The 19,641-nt window shown below is 50.0% G+C and overlaps 1 protein-coding gene across 4 annotated transcripts in view; it reads left to right on the forward strand.

Annotated features, from left to right (window-relative positions):
* vti1a (vesicle transport through interaction with t-SNAREs 1A) overlaps window positions 1-19,419 on the forward strand; it is a 50,595-nt gene extending 31,176 nt beyond the window's left edge. For 2 of the 4 annotated variants that reach the window (XM_037278353.1, XM_037278354.1), the window contains 3 exons: window positions 6,764-6,834; window positions 7,391-7,452; window positions 18,805-19,419. In XM_037278353.1, the coding sequence (XP_037134248.1) occupies window positions 6,764-6,834; window positions 7,391-7,452; window positions 18,805-18,898 (227 nt within the window). In that variant the 3' untranslated portion in view covers window positions 18,899-19,419. Of the gene's footprint in view, window positions 1-6,763; window positions 6,835-7,390; window positions 7,464-18,804 lie in introns of all 4 variants that reach the window. The other 2 variants (XM_037278355.1, XM_037278356.1) reach the window with 1 other exon arrangement.
* Window positions 19,420-19,641: the final 222 nt, after the last annotated feature.

The following is a 19,641-nucleotide window of genomic DNA, read 5'->3' on the forward strand; positions in this document are numbered from 1 at the left end:
TTTCATCACACTTTGCGATGAATCCGATTTACGCTGCATCCTGGAAGGATTTTCTCATTTGCGGGTGCCTCGGTTAATTCCATTGCCGAAATTTTTCCAGACAGCTCAGCACGAGGTCTCAACGGGAGCCTGAAAGGTGCTCCGACTTTTGATGGCTTGAAGCTAGCGACAGCCACGGTGACTGTATCCTCTGGATACCCGCGTCTTTTAAGGTCACCGCGCTGTAAGAAAAGCCTTAAAAGCACAAAGCCGGCCAACTTGTCCAACACACCTCACCCCCCTCCTTGGCAGTCCTCCCTTTTGTCTTGCCAGACGAAAGCGCATCCAAACCCGAGCGAGCGCTACGACAACAACGGCGAGAAACATTGGGGTAGCCCCCCCTTTTGTTTAGCGCTGCTGTGCTAGCTTGGCCCGGTAAGGGCTTGTGACAGAGGTGATGTCTAAATTAATCATTCATGCTCTCTCACACGGGCTACAGTAACGGGCCTGAAATATTAATGGCCGTTGCGGAATAAATTTGATTCCCCTTTTCTCTCTGTGATTATAATCCACCGGCGTGCTTGCGCACACATGTTTATTTATGCCCTGGAGATGCCGAATGGGGGTCACTATTGGGACTTGCTCCAAACACACTCGCATGCATTGCTTTTGGTTTTCCTTCGCCATTTGCACTTGTGTGCCGCCTCCCGTTTTATGAATATGTGCATTTTTTGGGAGAGCGACTATCCATGAAACATGACGCGCTTGTGCCGTCACGCTATCATGTAGTCAGGGGATTTTTTTTTTCCCCATGACCTGTGTTGCCATCCTCTCTCTTCAAGTAAACCTGACTTGATGCCAACTCTGACCGGTGTTGGGAGTGAAATGGAATATTTCAACCGCTAATTTTATTTACACTTCGGTGTTGGTCCAGGGTCAGTTACCTTTTTAACAAGGGTGCTGACTTTTTGGGCCTAGGAAACTTCCGGGCTACTTATTTTAAGTTGAGTTTTTGGGCTACTTGTTTTTCATATCTTTGCTGTACAGAGTCTCGGACGCTGTCAATTTGTCCATTTGAGGTCGGAGTGATGACTTTTTTTTGAAATACCTGATTTTGTGTTTGTCACAGTCATGTGGCTGCCGTTTCCTACTGATGCCTTCCGCCCGCACTGCACTGTATCGAGCTGTCAGCACGGCAGCCGGCGACTGTCATCTTGCCGAGATGGGTCATTTGTCAACGTCCAGACAGGCAATTCCCATTGACACCCAATAGATCGGGCAACTGGCCCGGCTCGTTATTCTCCGTTAACTTTGCCGATGGAGACGGCAACCGGGAAAGCTGACAGCCGCAATTACACCGATGAACCTGCGTTTTTTTGTGCTCTTCTGAAAAAGATTGTGTCACTTTGTTTTTGTCACGGACTGATGACAAACAACGCGCTCTTCCAAAAGTCCAACTCGGAGCAAAGTTTCCCGATTGGACGCAAAGTTGGTCCTGGCCCCTTTCTGGCACCGGGGCCTTGCCCAGGTGCCGTCTGTGCCATTGGCAGAAGCTGGCAGACTTTGGGCACGGCACGGCACGGGCCCCCGCTGCCCCGCTTCTTCCTCAAAGGCTGGCCTCGTCCCTGCTGCTCCGTAGCCCAGGGAGCTCATTAAGGCCAGACTTCCTCTTCATTTAATCCATTTTTCATAGCTTAAAAAACACTCCCTGATCTTAAAAAATCCCGGCTAATTTCAGCTTGGAAAGATTGAAAATATATCATCACACAGGCAGGCCCGTGTGCCTTTTTTTTTTTCTTTCTTTTTTTTTTTACAAGACGTCAGAATCAAATGTTTTCATACATTTGTCGGTGTCAAGACCCGTTTAAGTTCTGTGCACTGTTTTCGTCGGGTCCCCCATGTTAGCTTAGCGACAGAATGGACGCCTCGACTACAGCTATTCTTCCCTCGTTTTGTTCCATCCACGTTAACATCCTCCAAAGTTGTCTCAGGCTTTGTCCTTCATCTTCTTGGAGGACAAAGGCTTTTTTTTTTTCTTCCCTTGTGCAGCAAGCCAGGCTATGCGAGCATTAATATACCTCCCAGGTACAAAGCGTCTCCTTGGCTTTTGACACTTGTTTCGCAAAGGCTCTCTCGGGGAGCTGCGTACACATGCGGCCGACGGATGAGCTTGAATGGCTAAGCGGGCTCCGCCGCCCCTTCGTTAGCCCCGGTGACCGACGTGCGGGGGGCCGGGTCAACAGCCCCCGGGGTACGCCGTGGCCTGCCGGGCCGGGACCCCGGGCCGGGCTGTCAAGTGTCAGCCTCAATCAAAAACGGCGCGTGCTCATCTCGAGATGGAAGATTTGCATGGCGAGCTGCAGGATTTTTATTGTTGTAAATGTGCCGGCTCGGCATTTTGCGCTCTCCTGCTGCAGAAACCAGAAAATGGATTTTTACAAATGCATTTTTATTCTCAAATAGATGATGGAATTATAAGTTAGTTGTCTTTAAAGGATGACACAATCTGCAGTAAATAAACATGCATGTTTTTTTTATTTTTTATACTGGCCGTCAGAGCTCCGCCATTGTGCCACGTCCTCTTCTATGTACCGTATAGTCGTTCTCGTCTTGCGCACGTGGCTTTCAAACACAAAAAGTGAAAGCAAGAACGAAAGAAAGGGAGGCGGGAGAAAAAGCCTGCACGCTGTACACAAGTGTTTTGAGATGCTCTCACATGCGGTGCCACGCCGCGTATTCACAGCGGCGGATGACAATCGTCATCCTTCAAGATGCAGACCCTCGCTCGCTGACTCGCCGTTAAATGAGGCGCGGGATGTCACCAGGCCGCCGTGCATAATAGCGCCATTTTTGTCCTGAGAGCGCACCATTGGCCTTGCCCCCCCCCCCAAGTCAAAGACAAACTTTGTGCCTTTTGTCTTCCATTCACAGTCAATGCGGCTTCACAAATTGGATTCAACGTTTGCATTTTTCCCAGTACAAATGCAAAGCTGACAGCCACACAACTTTTGAAACTTATCTTTGTCCAGCTCCTTCACGTGGGCGGGCACATTAACAAGCTATTTGGTTGATTTATATAATCAGCAGCGGTTGAGGTAAAGATGCGGGCCTGGTCAAAAAGATGCAAATGAGCTTGATGCCGCGTCCCGTTTGTGACAAGTCTAATGAAGGCCTTCCAAGTTAGCGGAGAGGACGGCGAATCCTCGCTAATCAGCAACCGCCCGCCTGCTTGCCTGCATTTGATTGGCTAATGAAGTGTTTTTGGAGGGTTAGATCTCCTTTTGCAGTTTGAGAGGATGGGCAGGGAGGGGAGGGGAGTGTGCCCGAGGTGTGCTGTTGTACACGTAATTGAAAGGCAAGAAATGCTGCGTTTGCTTCTTTGATCTGCCCGTCAACTCTCTTGATTAAAGACGCCCAAGCCTTTAATCAATGCTAATGCCACGATTAGCGCTCTTAAACTGTTGGAAATGAATGGCAAGTTTGACTTTTTTTTTTTTTTTTCCTGCCCGGGAACACGTCTCTTGCCGGGTCCACTTTGCCGACAAATTGGCAAACTTTTTGCAAACTGTCAGATTGTGATTTGTGTTTTTTTGCACCAGTCGCCTTAATTGTTGTGGTAGCTGATCCACAGCCTGCCCTCCATTGATTTTGAAATGAACACTTCCTCGTGTTGGAATTTCTCACCGGCTAATGGACTCACGACATTTTGTAGAACTGTTCCTTTTTTGGTCTTTATTTTGCATTGATGGTTCGGAGGTGACTTTTAATTCTGTGCATTTTTTTTTTACAAATTTAAATGTAATTTTTTTTTAGTTTAATTGAAAAATCATTTTCTCAACGCTGGAAAAAGGAATGAATACGTCAGCTCAGCTGTATTGGCAGTCTGTTCAATTTTTCCTGTCCTCTTTTTTTAATTGACGACCTCCAAAAAAAAAAACTCGCACTTTGTCACGCCCGAAGCACCTAAAGTCCATTTGTTTTCATTTGGATGCTTGAGTAAGGAGTGCTCGATTAAGTCCGCCCAATTTGCGCTGACCGTTCTTTCAGCACCGGTCGCTGTTCACGTTAATTTTCATTGTGAGGAGTTTCCCCTTTTTGATTTGCTTTGGTGATTGTAAATATTGCATGTCACACAAACTATTAAATATGAGCGGCAGAGGAAGTTGCTTTACAAGCGAGCCAGAGTGACTTCAATAATGCAAATGTAAATTGGACACGTCGAGACTTTGAAACAGAAAGGGAGGGGCGGTGCACAAATGCAGCTTTCAATTTTCTACCCCTTTGCTCATTTTTAAACAAATGCGCCTATTAGCCGCCGTTCTGCCGCTGGCCCGGTCCGCTCATTTATACCCATTAAAGTGGCATCTTAAGACCACCTTACTGCTCGGCGCCGTCCCGCCAATTGTCCATAATCAGCCGTTTAAAGAAGCGTTGTAAATTTTTCCGGCGCACCGCGCTTCGGTCTGACGGACAGGCAAACGATCCGGCGGCGGCGGGGGAGCGAGGGGTCGAGGGAGGAGGAGAACCCAGAATGATGAATAGGCCAAGTTGAGTGGCCGACTAACGGAGATCTGTCTTAATCAGAAGTGATTTGTCAGAACAGGAGCCGTGCGGGGTCAGGGCGCCGGCCATGAATAAAACACAGCCCGGCCCGGCCCGGCCCGGTGAAGAAAGCGGCCGCAAATGCAGTCTGACGGTTCTCCGACGAGGGCGACTCGGGATACGCTGATGTGGATTTTTGTACTTTGACATAGGCAATTAGGCTCACATGAAGGTGTGCTTGTGAAGGAAACCTAATCCAAAACCCGGCTCCATAACCCCAACTTTTAGCAATGTCGCAACTCGGTCAGCAAGTTTGTTGTGTGCGCACTTAAGGGCACCACGCTCGGACTCGTTGGCCTCATGGCCTGTGGGCTCGGCATCATAAATACGTCCCGGTGTGGTGGCTGCAACTTGGATGAAAGGTGATGAAAGTGTGTCACCAGACAGTTGTGGAACTTGTTACTCCTCGGGAAAAAAAAAAAAAAAAAGGGTACAAAGAGAGGTAACTTTAGGCACCGGGGAGTTTCTGGCAGTCGACTGCTCGACTTCGTCTGAGCGACACCAAATGTACTTCCCGAGCATCTTAAAATGATGACGTCTCATCCGTGGCGCCATCGTACAAATCAATTCCTGGAGAGACTCATGGATTCCGAAAGCGACCATTTCCCCGTTGGCAATTTTTAATTTTCTCCGCTAATTCTTTCCTGCGGAGGAGCGAGCAGTTAAATGTAATAATGGGCTTGTTAACTAGACCTTGGGGTACGGCGGCCATCTTGAGACGCCAAAGTCATTTCAATTGTTAATCGCCGCTCAAACTGCCAGGGAATATTTGACTGGCTAATGAGCAACAAGAGCGAGGCAACAGTTGGTCCGTTTCTGCTCTCCGGCTCTTTTTTTTTTTTTTTTTCTTCCCCCCACTCCTCGATCTTGATGATGAATGAGTGTGCATTTAGCGCAAATGGTCACGATGAAGTTGAATGAAGATGAATGCAAATGTAGATAGCTGCCAGAAAATGAGGAAGGCTCCAAACGTTAAAGCCAATCAAGCCTTGCCATTGACACACACACAAACACACACCAACGCACACATGGATTTGTGTTAACAAGCCGTGATTGAACAGTCAGCAAAGAACTTGAGCGAGCCATTAAAAAGTTTTTCTTTTGAGAAGGTCATTATCTAATTTCCCGTCTCAGACGAGGTCACGACACGACAGCATTGAAGGAGATTTTAATCTTGCCGAGGTTCCGTGAGCCGATATATTTATATCTATTTTTTTTGCTCAAGGGCAACCGTTACCATTTTGGTCCATAATACCTTTCGAATTTGACGCTTCTTTTCATATCGGTGTGGATCTCGATAAACACGAGAGCCGTGCCTCTGCGGAACGGAGCGAATCTTTCGTCGGAGTCGTTGAAGTGGAGTTGCGAACAAACCTTGGGCACGATCCGAGGCCTCGTTTTCAACGCCAACTTTCCCAATCATCTACGTGCCTGACAAAAAAGGACGCGTGTGCTTATTTGTCTTTTTAACTGAAGATTTCCGTTGGCGCCGCCTTCCCTTGTTCTACTCGGGTAGCGCCGCTGTGTGTTATTAATACCTGCGCTCAGTCTTTTTAATCTCTGCTATTTGTCACATGTGAGTGTCTGACTGCGCTGTTTAATCTGGGTATCCTTCAATCTGTCTGCTCCCGGATTAGAAATTAATGAAGGCAGGAAGCGACGCATTTGAGTCACTTCCAGTGTCGGGGAGCTAAAAGCTTCCGAGGGATGAATGGAGTGTCATTTGTTTGACGGCGCACCCCCCCCTCTCGCAACAATGCCATTTACTTCTTCCCCCATTTTTTAGCTGCCAGATGTAACCCCATTTTTTCTACTTTTGTTTTTTTCTTCAGCTCCCCCCCACTCCTCCAAAACAGGCGCTCAGCACGTGGGCCCTTTGGTGTGCGGCACCTGTGTAGTGTAATACAGTCAGCGAGTGTGTTGTTTACCTCGCGTTTGTTTGGTGCGCTTGAAAGCCCGTCTTTGATCCGCGCCAGGATTCTTCACTCCCCTCTCGATTCATCCTTTCGCCTCCATCAGTTTTAAACGCTAATGCTGCAGCGGCATTGATGGAAGGACTGATTTTTTTTTTTTTTTTTTTGGGGCATATCCAAGTCAAGGGACAGCAGCTAGACAGTGACCACATTTTGTTTTGTAATTGCGTGTCCCTTCACGCTAACGCCGCTGCTTTGTTGTTTTGCAGAACAAGTGGGTCAAGAAATTCTCTCTAACCTTCACACCGACCGTGAGAAGATCCAGAGGGCCCGAGAGAGGGTGAGTGTTGCCGTGGCGTGGACGAGGGCAGGTAGTCGAGAACCCCCACCCCTGGCAGCTCCGCCCCTGGCGGCCCCTCAGCGCCCAATGCTTAAGGATCACAACAAGGCAGCAGGCCTCGCTCAAAGGAAGTCAAACATCTCCTTTCAAAAATGCTCCACCGTGTCTACTGAGGCTACTTGCTCGCTCTTTCTTTTGCTGTTTTTTTTTTGACTCTCTACTTTCTTCCCGAGAGTCTAGCTTCCCCCCCCACACTCGCACAAACACACGCGCACTACTTTCAAGTCCGTTCGTGAAAGCGAAAAGAAGCCAGGAGATGAAGCGATGGAGTTCAAGAGGTAGTTAACAACCACTTTGCCAGAATCCAGATATTTGATGCATCAAGATTTATGCGGTTTTGAACTGCCCCCTCCTCAAAAAAAAATGCCACACACACACGCATCAAGTGCTCCAGTCTGCTCAGCGGTATTTCAATTTCTACCGGTCCCAAAATGTGCTCAGTTCTCCAAATTGCACCCAGAAAACCAACTCAAACTTGACCTTCTTCTCCCTGCAGCTGCGAGAAACGGACGCCAACCTGGGCAAGAGCTCCCGCATCCTCACCGGCATGCTGAGAAGGTAAGCGGCAGGTAGGAAAGGCCATTTGGAACCTCCATGTTTTGTTCAACTACTTGCCGGGAACTTTTCCTCCGCCCGCTCGTTGGTATCCCGTCGCCATCAAACACGCAATTCAAACACAAATAATTCAATACGCCTTGCTGCGCCGCCCGTGTCTACATACACACACGCACACACGCGCGTGTTCAATCACATCTCCATTTCATAAAGTGGCAGCCCCCTGAACCGCGACGCCTGGGTTTTGTCTCCCCGCTCCCTCTTTCTTGTCGCCCCCTCCCTGGCTGTGGCCCCACTGTGGATTTTGATTAAGAGTAATATGTAAATGACAGCGCCTAAATGTAAAACCGCGGGGCCGGGAAGGAAGTGCCAATTGAAATGGACGCTTCAGTGCCCGTGGACAATTTGGGGCGGCGACAAGAGAGGGCAGACCGACTGTAACCCATATTTCTGCATATGTCTCCATTTTGTCACGTTTGATTACGGCAAGAGGAGGGGAATTGCCGTGTTGGGGGGGGCGCTCGCTCACCCGTAACTGTCCGACAATCATTCATCATCCCGTCCCCGGCGCTAAGTAAATAACACACTTATTTCAATATTATCATATTCATGTTAAAGTTCAGCTGTCAGCTAATGGGAAGACTTAATCAGACGTAGCGTCCCGCCGACCCAGCGCCCGTCTCGTGCCGGCCCCCCTCAAATCAGGATTTATGAGGGCTTCTCAAAAGCAAGCGCAAACATTGAGATTGTGTCGGCACGCCGGTTGGGAATAAAAGCGAAACGTGGCTTTCGAGTAGCGAGAGGCGAATCTTAACATTGAACGTGTCCCTCTTCAAAGACGTCATTCTGTCCCTCATTCCTCAACTGTCAAGACCTAGGCAAAAAGTAGCGAGTCGGTGTCGGGAGTCTTTCTCAGTGGGAACGGCTTTCCCACGGATCCTTCCAAAGTCTTAAAATCCGTTGGTCAAGTTTGGATTGTAGCAGCTATTTGAGCAACTCCAGCCCCTGAAAAACATAAAGGATGCTTCACGTTTTGGCCAGCAATTTCCAGGGCGTCAGGCGGTCCCTGACGCAACGTCCCGAGCGCCAGCGAGCGAGCGGTCCGCCTCCAAGCCGCCTGGCATGAATATGGAGCTGTTCTGCGGCGGCCCGGCCGGGAGCTTGCTTATCTTTTCCGTCTGATATCCAGGCCCCTCCATTCCCATTTCAAAGGGAGGTCCACCCGGGGCCTGGACTTTTTCATCTGCCTGCCTGGCGACTGAGTCGACCACCTGCATGTGGGATCAGCTGCCGGCCAGGGTCCGACAGCCTCGCTGCTTCGCTCCCCCCCCGCCCCGCCTCACTGCCCCCTTTGACGGTGCCCACTGCTTCCCATTGCCAGAACGAACCCCGGTGGTCCCCAACTGGGCCAACGGTCCATCAGTAGGCTCCTGCTCACCTCAGATTCTTCCAGATCCAGCAACATTCTTGCAGATTTGGTTTCATATGTGACAAAAAGGAGTCAAGCCATATCACCAAAAATCAAAGCCCTTTCAAGTCTTGCTTTTTTTTTTTTTTTTTGCAAATCAGGACAAAATTCCCTTTTGTTTTGAAGATGCGCGGCATTCCCAGCTCGTGGCCGTCTGCGTCAATGTAGGTCACTTGGCTGACGGCGGCATCCCGGGGCCCGCTTGAAGCGCGCGATCGAACAAAACGATTTGATTGTGGCGATAATTGAAGCTGAAAGATGGAGCGCAGCCTTGTTTACGTCTTTCGCCGTCGCCTTTTGTACTCTCCGTTGATTTATTTAGTGTTGACGCCGATTTGTAGGGCCAGACGTGAAGGGGCGGGGATTTCCACAACAGTGTCTGGGGAAAGTTTATTTACTCGCACAATGTGGCGGGACGCCAGGCCATTCTTTGGAAAAATGCTTTTGATCAGTGTAGACCCCCTCAAAAACAGTTCCCTTTCTTTTAGTGAGCCTCATTAGGACCAATGACTCTTTGTGTTTCATGGCTGCTGTTTTGGTTAGCAACAGGGTTGCATTCCGTTTTGAAAGGCGCCGTCCACTGTGGCCGTTCATCACGTGGCCCGAGTGGCAGAACATTCCCGGCGGATCCCGTTTTCATGTGATCTCGCCACGTTGTACGTTGAAATGTGTTTGCCACATTGTGGCCTCCCCTGTGGGTCACTCGGCTTTTCATGTTCAAATGTCTTGATTCTGGCAAACGTGTCCGATCGTGCCTTTTAACTTGTGCAATGGGCGCAGCTGCGCCGTGTCCACCAATGCGTGCCAGCCATTGAGAGCGTTTGCTTGGCAAAAGATGAATTGGGAACGCAAAAATCACATTTAAGAAGGTGCTGCTGTTTTGGTCAGCAACTGAGTTTGAATATGCTTTTCTATGAAATGAGATCATTAGCCATATTTTCTGCATTTGTCTAACATGGCGGCATCTCATCCGATTTTTTTTTTCCCCTTGACATTTTAAGTAGTCGTTTATTTGTCTTGAAGTAAGTAGCGCACACAGCGGTGGGCGCTATTTGAGGAATTGTGGCATGAAATCCAAACAATACTTACACTGGCCTAATAACGGGTTGTGTGTTTGGACGGGCCGCCGCTGGGACAATGGCAGCCTTGCGCGCCTCATCCTCATTACTCGCCAAACAAGCGCCGCCACCGCCACCTCCTCTCTCTCCTGGCTTGCCCATTAGAGAATGCTGATGAGGCGCTTTTCATTTGCCACTCCAGAGGCAGCTCTTTGGAAAGAAAGTAGGCGTTTTGGAAGTTGACGCAACTAATTAAGACATATTTTTAAAAATGCTTCCGAACCTTCCGCTCGGAAGTAAAGCCACAACGGGAAAAGGGCGATTTTCACCCATCATCCCCGCTCCAAAGAACTTTTGGACAGGTAAAGCCTCGCTGGCACCCCTCCCCACCCGCCAAGCATCACCCCCATCCTTGTGACGGGCAGAATCAGAGGCTGCCGCGGCCCAACAGGCGCTCGACGGTGGATCAAAGTGGGCGGGTACCCTTGGAGTGACACCTGGAGCCACTTCAAGGGACACCGGCGCCACTGATCTCCCGCCGTCTTGTCGGAGTGACAGTCAGCGGGGGTTAAAGGAGGGCTGGGGAAAAAAAAAAAATTGCTTGACGAAGCATCACCGCACTGACGATGCGTAAGGAGCGCTGGAGATGTGTTGATTTATTCCAATTTTACCATCCAGAACCGTCTTGTTCTGCGGTCACCTCTTTGACCAACTTGACCCGAATCTTAGAAGACGTTTTTGGACCAATATAGTTGATGTCCGCCGCTGACTGATTAGATTTTTGGGAATATGCAAGAATGCCTTTTTTTTTTACGTACGCCAAAACCAAAGTCGGGCCGCAAAAGCCGGCCGCGTTTCCGTCGACGATACCCTGTAATGTCCGATGCCTAGCCTCCGTTTTTAGCCTGCGCGAGTCGACAAAGTGTTGTGTAATTAGGCGGCACACAAGCTAATCCCTGCAAAAGCGTTTGGCATTCGTCTGGCACGTTCCAAACATAAAAGTAAGAAGTGGAACGAGTTCCGCCGCTGGCGATAAAGCGGCCGCGATATCTGCTTTTGGCCCAGACGAGCGCAGCGCATGTTCAAGGCTTGGCTGAGCCTTTCGGGGAGTCGAGCGGTCACGCACGCTCGCTAATGACGGGTTGCGTGGAAGCCGCCGCTTGTGTTTGTTTGGGGAGAGCGCTACTCTGCCATGAAGTAGCAGCCCAGCTGGCAACCCTTCTCCCGCCGCCCCCCCTCGCCCTCACAGACTGGCATGCGCCGGGCGATCTGACAGTGGAGACAAGCTTTTGGCCTCGCACCCTGGTGCGAAGCTCGGCCCGTTGCCAGCCGCTGGTGGTCAGGCGGGGGGGGGGGGACTCCACCGCGGTCTTCGCGTCTCCGTGGCGACAGGGTTCTGGGCTTGCACCTCGACGGCCGACATCATCACTCTGCGAGCTGTCTGGTGCAGGAATTTGCTACTGTACTGTATAATTGGCTATTTTGACTGCTGGCAGCCAACGCCCGTTTTGTCCACGGCGACATAAGGCTCGCATTACAAACAAGTTACAGCTCTCCACAGACCAATCTTGTGCGCTTTCCAAAAAGGTCACAGCCCCCGTTTAGCTGCGCCGCAGTTTGGGAAGATATTTGCAAAGTTACCGTTGCTACGTCGGGTCAGCTTTCCACCTGACTGGAAACTCCAGGGAGAAATTCGACATGGAGGAAATCATGCAAAACAAATCAAGATAGACGACAAGAACATTTGACAGCAATAAAAAAAATGCATTATTTTTCCTGCCGAACTCTGGTGACTTCCCCAAATAATTTGGATGTCATTCGCTGCTGCGTGAACTTTCGAGCCCCTCGACTCCCTGTATTCCGAGGGCGCCAGCCTTGTAACATCGCTCGAGTGTTGAAGGGAAGTCGTGAGGACATTGGAGTCTTGGCCTAGCATCTCCGCGTTACTTTCCCCTCCCGTCTCCTCACCTGACCCGACTGCATCAGCGGGTTGGGTATCGCACGCACACGCCACAAATGTTTTCCCATGTTTTTTTTTTTGTGTCTCTTAAGATGTCCAAGCATCCTAAAAGTTTCCCCTTGGCCCTTTTCTAAACACGGGTTTCCAATCTTTAATGACATGGTTTGTTAGAGAATTGAAGTGGGGCACCATGTTAGCAAAGCGTATCATAGTCAGCTCAGCACACCGCATCCACAGTGTGCAAAAATATCATCTGCAAAAAAGCAACCCTGGAAAAACAAGACCTTATGCACACTTCATCATTTGACGGGCCTCACCCGGAAAATGTCGATGTCCTATTTTTCTCGCCCCTCCCTATCTTGCCAGTCAATCAGCTGTGCGCACGGGGTCCGGCATTCCACTGGCACCGGCCGTTCCAGTCCATTATTAGCGGCGTGAAGCGCGGCATTGTAAAGCAGAACAACGGGCAAACCTCGGGACCATCAGAGCTATCGGCACGGTGGAGAAAGAGAAAGAGCCGGCCCTGTCGCGCCGTCAACGGCCCCATTGTTTGCGAGCAATTGTGCGCGGAATGCGGACGGTTTAATGGGGACGCGTCGCTGTCTATTGACTGGACGGGGGACGGACGAGAGCTCGTGCCTGTTCCTGCGCCGCATGCATCGCACAACATTCTTCTTTTGCCAGTGTACAAGTAGTGTTGCTCTCCGAGATGACGCAGGCCAATTGTCCCCCCCCCCCCCCCCCCTCCCCGCCCATTTTCTGTCTCCTAACGGTAAATGTTAAGATCCAGGAGCGGATCAATGGCGGTTCCCTTTTGATGTGCCAGGACACGTTACGAGCCGCGGCTTCTAATTGCAGCGCCGAGCCGGCGATCGATGTCGGCCGTAATTGCCTGACACGGCCAACGGCTGCGAGACTTTATTATCATTAATATTTAGACATAACGTGGGAGGACCAGAGTCGGGGCTAAATGTACACGAGCGGTGCGAAGCTTTGATCTCGCCCAGATAAGTAGATCGATCGGCGTGTCGGTCGGTCAGAGGGAAAATAGGTCGTGCGAGTGGCGAACAAATTAGAGACGCCCGCTCCTCTCGGATGCTATCGAATTTCCCTGGGAAGTTTCCTTTTAGCTCCGGGGGGGGCGGAGTAAGTTGAAAGGTCAAGCGAAGCCCTCGTCCAATCAGGCGTCCTCAACTTTTGGCCACCGTCTCATTAGCGGACTAACAATGCACTTAACTTCCGAGGCACTTCAAGTTTGGCAGTTTAGGGCGCAGAATAGCAACCCAGAGTGAGTGGGGACCCCAGATCCAGTTAGCTAAAACCACCTTCAGCCAGTTTGTGAACAGGTCAAATCCAAAATGCTGCTGCCAATCCTTCTGGACCAGATGAATGGCATTGGGGTCTTTCATAGAAGCGGTACAGCGCCGCTTCTTGGGCATCCCCATCTGTCCCCCTGCAAATATTTCTGTCACATGAAACAAGTGGCAGCAGAATGTTGCAGATTAGCGGCCCTGTGTAAATAATGACACTTGGCTCCATTCCCTGCTAATTAAAGCGCATTTACTCTTCCCCAAAACGCGGTCCCGCTGGGACGATACACGGCAATTAGCCGCCCCCCATGATGGCCGCTCATTTCAGATCCGTCCATACGCGTGCGGGCATGCATATGTTCCGCCGCCACGCGGGGATGACCTCGCAATTAAGCGCCCGAGACGACTGGACTTCCTCGCTTTCCTCTCTTTTTGCGAACTGAAAAGCGTTTTTGCAGCCGACCTCCGGCTTGCAAAATAAAGCAGTGAAAACAAACAAGGCCCTGAAATTAGATTTGCCCAAACAGAGCATTCCCTCTCATTTCACACAGCGCTGTGGCTTCCAGACCAGAATAGAAGCGCCACGCTACGCCACGCACGCACGCGGCCAAATGGGCCGCACGCTCGCTGTGGCACGGCGGCGCCTGACCAACAATTGCCCTCTCGCGCTTTCACCGTAGCCGTGTTGCAAATGCACGGAGTGAGACCAGTGAGGCCTTTTGGCTGCGTCCCCCCCCCCCTCCCGCTTTTTTTGGCCCGTTCTGTCGGCGCTCCTTGGCCCGCCTCGCCGTGTGAAATGAGTGAGTCTGGCCGACCCGACGGCTTCGCCAGCGTTGCCAAGAATGCCGCTTGTGTTTTGCGCCTGCCCGGTCGGCCGGCCGTGTGCTGAGTGTGTCGTTTGCGTTGCGCTCGCACACTTTGCGGCGGGGCTGGAGGGCGCGTTGCAAAACGGCCCTCCCTTCCCTTTTCTGCTGACTTTGCACAAGGAACGGCCAAGTATGTGAAGTTTCACATGGGTGCTGCAATTAGCAGTTGTGCGCAATACCTCGCCATTGCCACTAGGGTGCCATTTTGGAAGGGAAAAAACAAAACGACAACGTCGACATAATTGTTGGCACGGGAAAGTTACGTGTGTTGTTTGCATCCTTTAAATTTGGGTTCCATCTTGTCCTGAGGGTCCGCCCCACTTTCTTTCTCCCACGGGGGGGAAGGCAAGGGGCACGCTTGAGGCGGCTTTGGCAAATATCATTTCCAGCTGCTCCCCTTGTGATCGTCGGCGGCTGTCACAAGTCGGCTTTGTGTAGCAGCCGCGCGACGAGGTGTCACAAGTGGCTTTTGTTTGCTCTGGCAGCTTCTTGTTGTCTTTTACTAGCGAGCGCAAAGTATCGTGTCAAAGTTGTGATCTCAGTTTAGCGTAAAGCAGCTTTGCGTTTGATTCGGGGAGCCCGGCGTGCTTCCCGCTTTTACACTTTTCAATTCCTGGGCCGGGCCGGGCCCAGTCAGAACAGTTTGCACATTCCTGCCAGCGACGGTATTTTTTTTCCTCTCTGTGAGACAGACAAGCGCCGGATCTGATGAGCCTCCTGCCAGAGCGCCGCCCGTCACAAAGGCTCCTTTGACAGCAGGTCGCTCGGTTAAGCAAGCAAGAGGCAGGCGGAGGCGGGCCGCACAACCAGAAAGACCTTTTACCTGTTGGGCCCCCAAGTTTCCTCGACCATCCACACAGTTTTCCGTTCCTTGTCCGACATCCCAAATTTTAGCCAGGCCGACCCGTCAAATAGCTCCCGTTGTAAATGTTGCTAGCAAAAGATGTTGAGCATTAAGAAGAAGAAAACAAAAACGGCACAAACAGCCTCCATGTTTGTGTTGATACCTGGGGACCCCAATATCAAGACCTAGTTTTCAGGTCTCGGCCCCTCCAAAAGAAAAATATTTTACAGCCAAAGATGTTTGTGGCCTTTCTTTAGCCCCCCACCTTTTGCCCCACTCCTCCCCGACTCCATCTCTCCGTCCTTTGTTTTTCTCTTTGGTGTTTACTCTTGAGGGAACTCTCCCAGTGACCAAGAAGGGGGGGGAGAAAAAAAAAAAGTTGATCATAAATACTTGATGGACAGTACCTCCATGAATGTTGCATCGTTGTGGGCTTGTGATGTGGCCAACACTGGAATACTGATGGATCGCCACGCTCTGCTGACCAGTGACCAAAAAAAAAAAAAAAAGCCATTGTGTGTTACCCGGCATCTCTTGTGATGCTTCTGCCCAACACTAACCCTCAACTTGTAACCCAGGCTTCCTGCAAATATGGATTGGCTCTCTCTGGCATTTGCAGAAAGTCCTAAAGCTAAGGCTACTTTCTCTCTTGCCACCTTTACTTGTTTTTCAGGACTGAGCACTTGCGTTAGTGACCATCCAGTCTTTTATGAAATCAATATTTCTTCCTCGTTGCGAACGGTCCACCTTTCTTCTCCTTTCCCAGAGTTTCCCTCTCAGTCATCTTAAAGAGGGAAGGAAGTGAAGTGTGTGTGGAAATTTAATGGCAAAGCATGGATTATTTAGCTTGACTAAAAGGCTCCCTTGTCGTGTCAAAGTGTCTGTAGGAGGACGTCATGGCTGCGCACCTCCAAACGCTGTCCGTCAAACTGTCGACCGGCAATATTACGTTGAGGACAAATGTTGATGACAAAAGGATGACCCCAAATTGTGACCCCCCCCCCAAAAAAAGAAAAAATTGCAGTGGCGTCATTCTTCCTCCTTTTCATCTTCCGTGTGAGAGAAGGGGGTCCCAGTCTTAAAGTTGCTGCCAGCCAGTCAGCCAGCCTCGTTAGCCGCCTCAATTAAAAATGGATGAACCTGTAGCGCCTCCGTAGCGTTTTCCTGCAAGCGAGAAGAAAAAAAAAAAAAAGAAACCTTGATCCTAGCTCATCCCGCAAAATAAAAACCTGTTGGACTTTGATGTGCGTGATATCATTCGTTTTCAACATAGCAGGTCAAACGCTTGTGAAATTGAGCAACTTTAGCCTGATGCATAATCAAACTTTTTATTGATTCATTTATTTCCAGCTTAAAAAAAGTCAAACTTTGTAATCATTCCACTTGCGCTGTAACTTGCGCACCTCACTTTGGGAACGCCTCCCCCCCCTCCCTCTTCCATCTGCGGGGAATCAAGTGATGATCTTTCCATAATTCATTAGCGTAAACAGCTTGCAATTAAGCGTCGGGACGAGCGGGCGGCGCTTGTCGGCGGCAGCTGCTCGGCCCGAAAGGGGCTTCCAGAAAAAAAGTCAAATGATTTCTCTTGAACGGCCCCTGGGGAGCGATGGGCGCAACGTGAACTCAACTTGTGTGTATTTACATTAACAGCCGGCCAGCGCTCGCAAGCGTCATATGAGGAATTGGAAGAAATCATAAAAAAAAAAAAGAGAAAATTGTGTGTGTGTGTGAAGCACAGTGCAACATTTATTTGTTTTAGTTTTGCTAAGTCGTGGATGCTTTTGGCCGGACCCTCCCCTCAGCCATGTCCATCACTCAAACCATTTGTGAGCACATTGATCTTGCCCTCCCCCTTCCTCCCTCTATCCCTCCCCCTCTCCCCCTTTCTGGCCCGGCGTATGTTGGCAGGCTCTCGGCGGGGAGAGCCAGAGCGGCTCAGGCAGCCATTGATTTTGATTTGATGGGGCTTGTGGTGCCGAGAAGATGAAACTAACTTTGTTCTGAGCGGACATGTTGTTCGGGTATCGAGCGGGAGGGGCCGAGCACAATCTACCCGAGAGTTCAAGGCGCCATTTTGACCGAAACACTTTTCCCGGTGTCAAAATACGAGGTAAATGGATTTCTCCAAAAATAAGTTAGCATTCTATTTGCACTCGCGCGGGGCTGGAGTTACGAGCACGCTCCCGGAAGAAATTCAAGTTGCGACTCAAGGTAGCGGAGCGACGAGAGCGGCATCTAGGTCGGAGCGCAGACGCGCACGCCGAGGTGCACCTCGCCTCTCGTTAGCGCCTAATAAGGCTGCGGAGGGAAAGAGAAAAAGGGAAGACCATGCGAGAAGAAGGAGGAGGAAAAATGGGAGATTTTAAATTTTAATAACACTGCTGCAATTTTGTAAATCTTTCCTGACAGAAAAGTCCTCATTATTTTCATGTGGTCTCCGAGGGGCCTCTCTCCCTCGCCCCCCTCTCCCTGCAGCTAAATGGACCCTCGCCCACCCGCTCGCTCGCATCCATCTGTCGCCGTCCTTCTTGTTCTCACTTTTCTCTCTCGTGTGCCCCAACCAACCTTCAATTCACCTGTCGGACTAAAAAGCAGACGAGTTGTTCAATCCTTTTAACTCGACCATGTTTTGGCGCCAATTTGACAGCCTCCGCGGACGTAAACTTTGTAGCGTGACTTTTGTCAAACAATTTTAATTTGGCTGCGTGGAAAAGTTCCGTGCGTCAGCTTGACATTGAGCGCACGTCAAGGTCGAGCTGGCCACGAAAGGCTCCAAAATGACACTGATGCGTGTTTTTGGTGAGCGTGACGAGCTCCGCTGGCCCCGTAACACGCGCCAAAGTGTCTTCGGCTTCGCAAGGAAGAAAGGGCGGAGGGGGGCGGCGGGCAGGAGAAGTTCAAGTGTGAAGAACACGCAAATGGTTGATCCTATCCTGACACGTGGCGAGACGGAACACAACTTATCAAACCGCATCGGTCCTGCAGTTTTGACAGGAGGGGGGACGGAGGCAATCTTCCCCCTCGCTGAGCGCTCGAGGATGTCGGCTGCTACTTCAAGGCACGGACGGGAAGTGTGTGACTTAACCATTTAGTCGAGATCTTTTTTTAATCCGGTAATATCAACTCTGTTAGCACCCAGGCTAAAGCTAACAACCTCTGGGGTATTTGGCTGGAATAAATAATCACAGTAAATAATGCATGCCAATTAATAGCAGGGAGACGCTAAAGAGGCAAAAATCCCGCCACTTTGTGTAAATGGAGCCGTGAGCAGCAAGCCGGTCCGGGGTGACTGCGCACCCCCACCCCCCCGGTGATAAATGACCACCACTTGGGGGGGTTATTCATCTCCCGCTTAGGAGCGGACAGCGCGCCTCGCACCCCCCCCAACCTCGGCCTCTCCTCCACATGTCAGCAAATGTGATAATTCTCTCATTTGTCAGCGGCAGCCAGTGTGGAGAATTTTTTGGGGAGGCACAAATGCATCAGCGCTCGATCTGTCTTGTCGACATTTTAGCACATGCACCCCCGCCCGCCCGCCTCCACCCCTCGCTCCGTCCTCCTCCAAAGTCAGGCCTGGTCAAAATGTTTTTATGGTAAATTCCATCATTAGTTTGCACTTTTTATGACTTCCAGCAAACTAGAGAGGTGCTTTTTTTGTTTTTTGTTTTTCTCTCCCTGCTTGCAAATAACTTTTTGGAGGCGCACCTCTGTAACTTTTGTTTTTCACATTGTTATTTTTGACCTCCTTGTTAAGCACAGATGGAACTCAAACGTCCCATCCATCTATAAGTGTCCAAAACATTTGGTGTGTTTCTAAAACCTGAATTTTGTCTTTGTCTGTGTTTGCAGGATCATCCAGAATCGCGTGCTGCTCTTCGTCTTGGGAGCCTTCATCGTCCTCACCATCATCCTGGCCATCTATTTCAATCTGCGGGGCCACTGATCCTCCAAACACACACACACATCCATCTTGACACCAACACAAACACACACACGCGTGATTAATAGCGACAAAAAGCCTTGTTGGGCTGTAATTAGGACAAATGGTCACCATGAATCAAGCTTTTCCAACGGCTGACAAGGACTTTTTTTTTTTTTTTTTAAACCCCTCCTCCTCTCCAACTTCTTGCTTGGTTTTTGTCGATCTTTTCTCCTCCGTCATGCTCCGGCGTCCGTCCGTCTCCGGGGACAGAAATAGATTCATGGCGTTGATCTTGGCCCCTTCCACCGCAAGGCACATTCGGAAAGTAAATGACGGGCAGATCTTCATTCTTGGTTGTTGATGTGCGATGATTCGTTTGGTTCCAATACTTTTTAACACATTTGCGTTCCCCTCTCGTCGTTTCCACTTCCTAGCGTGTGTACTAACGTTTAATTGGAAATCATGTATAGCTTGGAAATGTTTATGTATGTATTTGATTCTGCTATTTATTTATAAAGGCGTCTTCTTGTGCTCAAACTGTATTTTCTGTGGAGTCCAAAATTGGTTAATTATTTGAATGGCTTCAACTTGGAATGTCAAACTTGTGACTAGCATCCTTAGTTAAAAAAAGAAAAGAAATAGACCTTCCGTGTACAATCAAGAAAACAAGTTGATTTTCAGCTTTCTTCTGCGTCACTAGTTTGAACGTGCGACGTGGTCCTTGTCCCCGCTGCTTCAAAAGCGTCAAATTTGCAATTCAAGGC

Source organism: Syngnathus acus, chromosome 19, assembly GCF_901709675.1.
Source record: "Syngnathus acus chromosome 19, fSynAcu1.2, whole genome shotgun sequence".
NCBI classification, from domain to species: domain Eukaryota; kingdom Metazoa; phylum Chordata; class Actinopteri; order Syngnathiformes; family Syngnathidae; genus Syngnathus; species Syngnathus acus.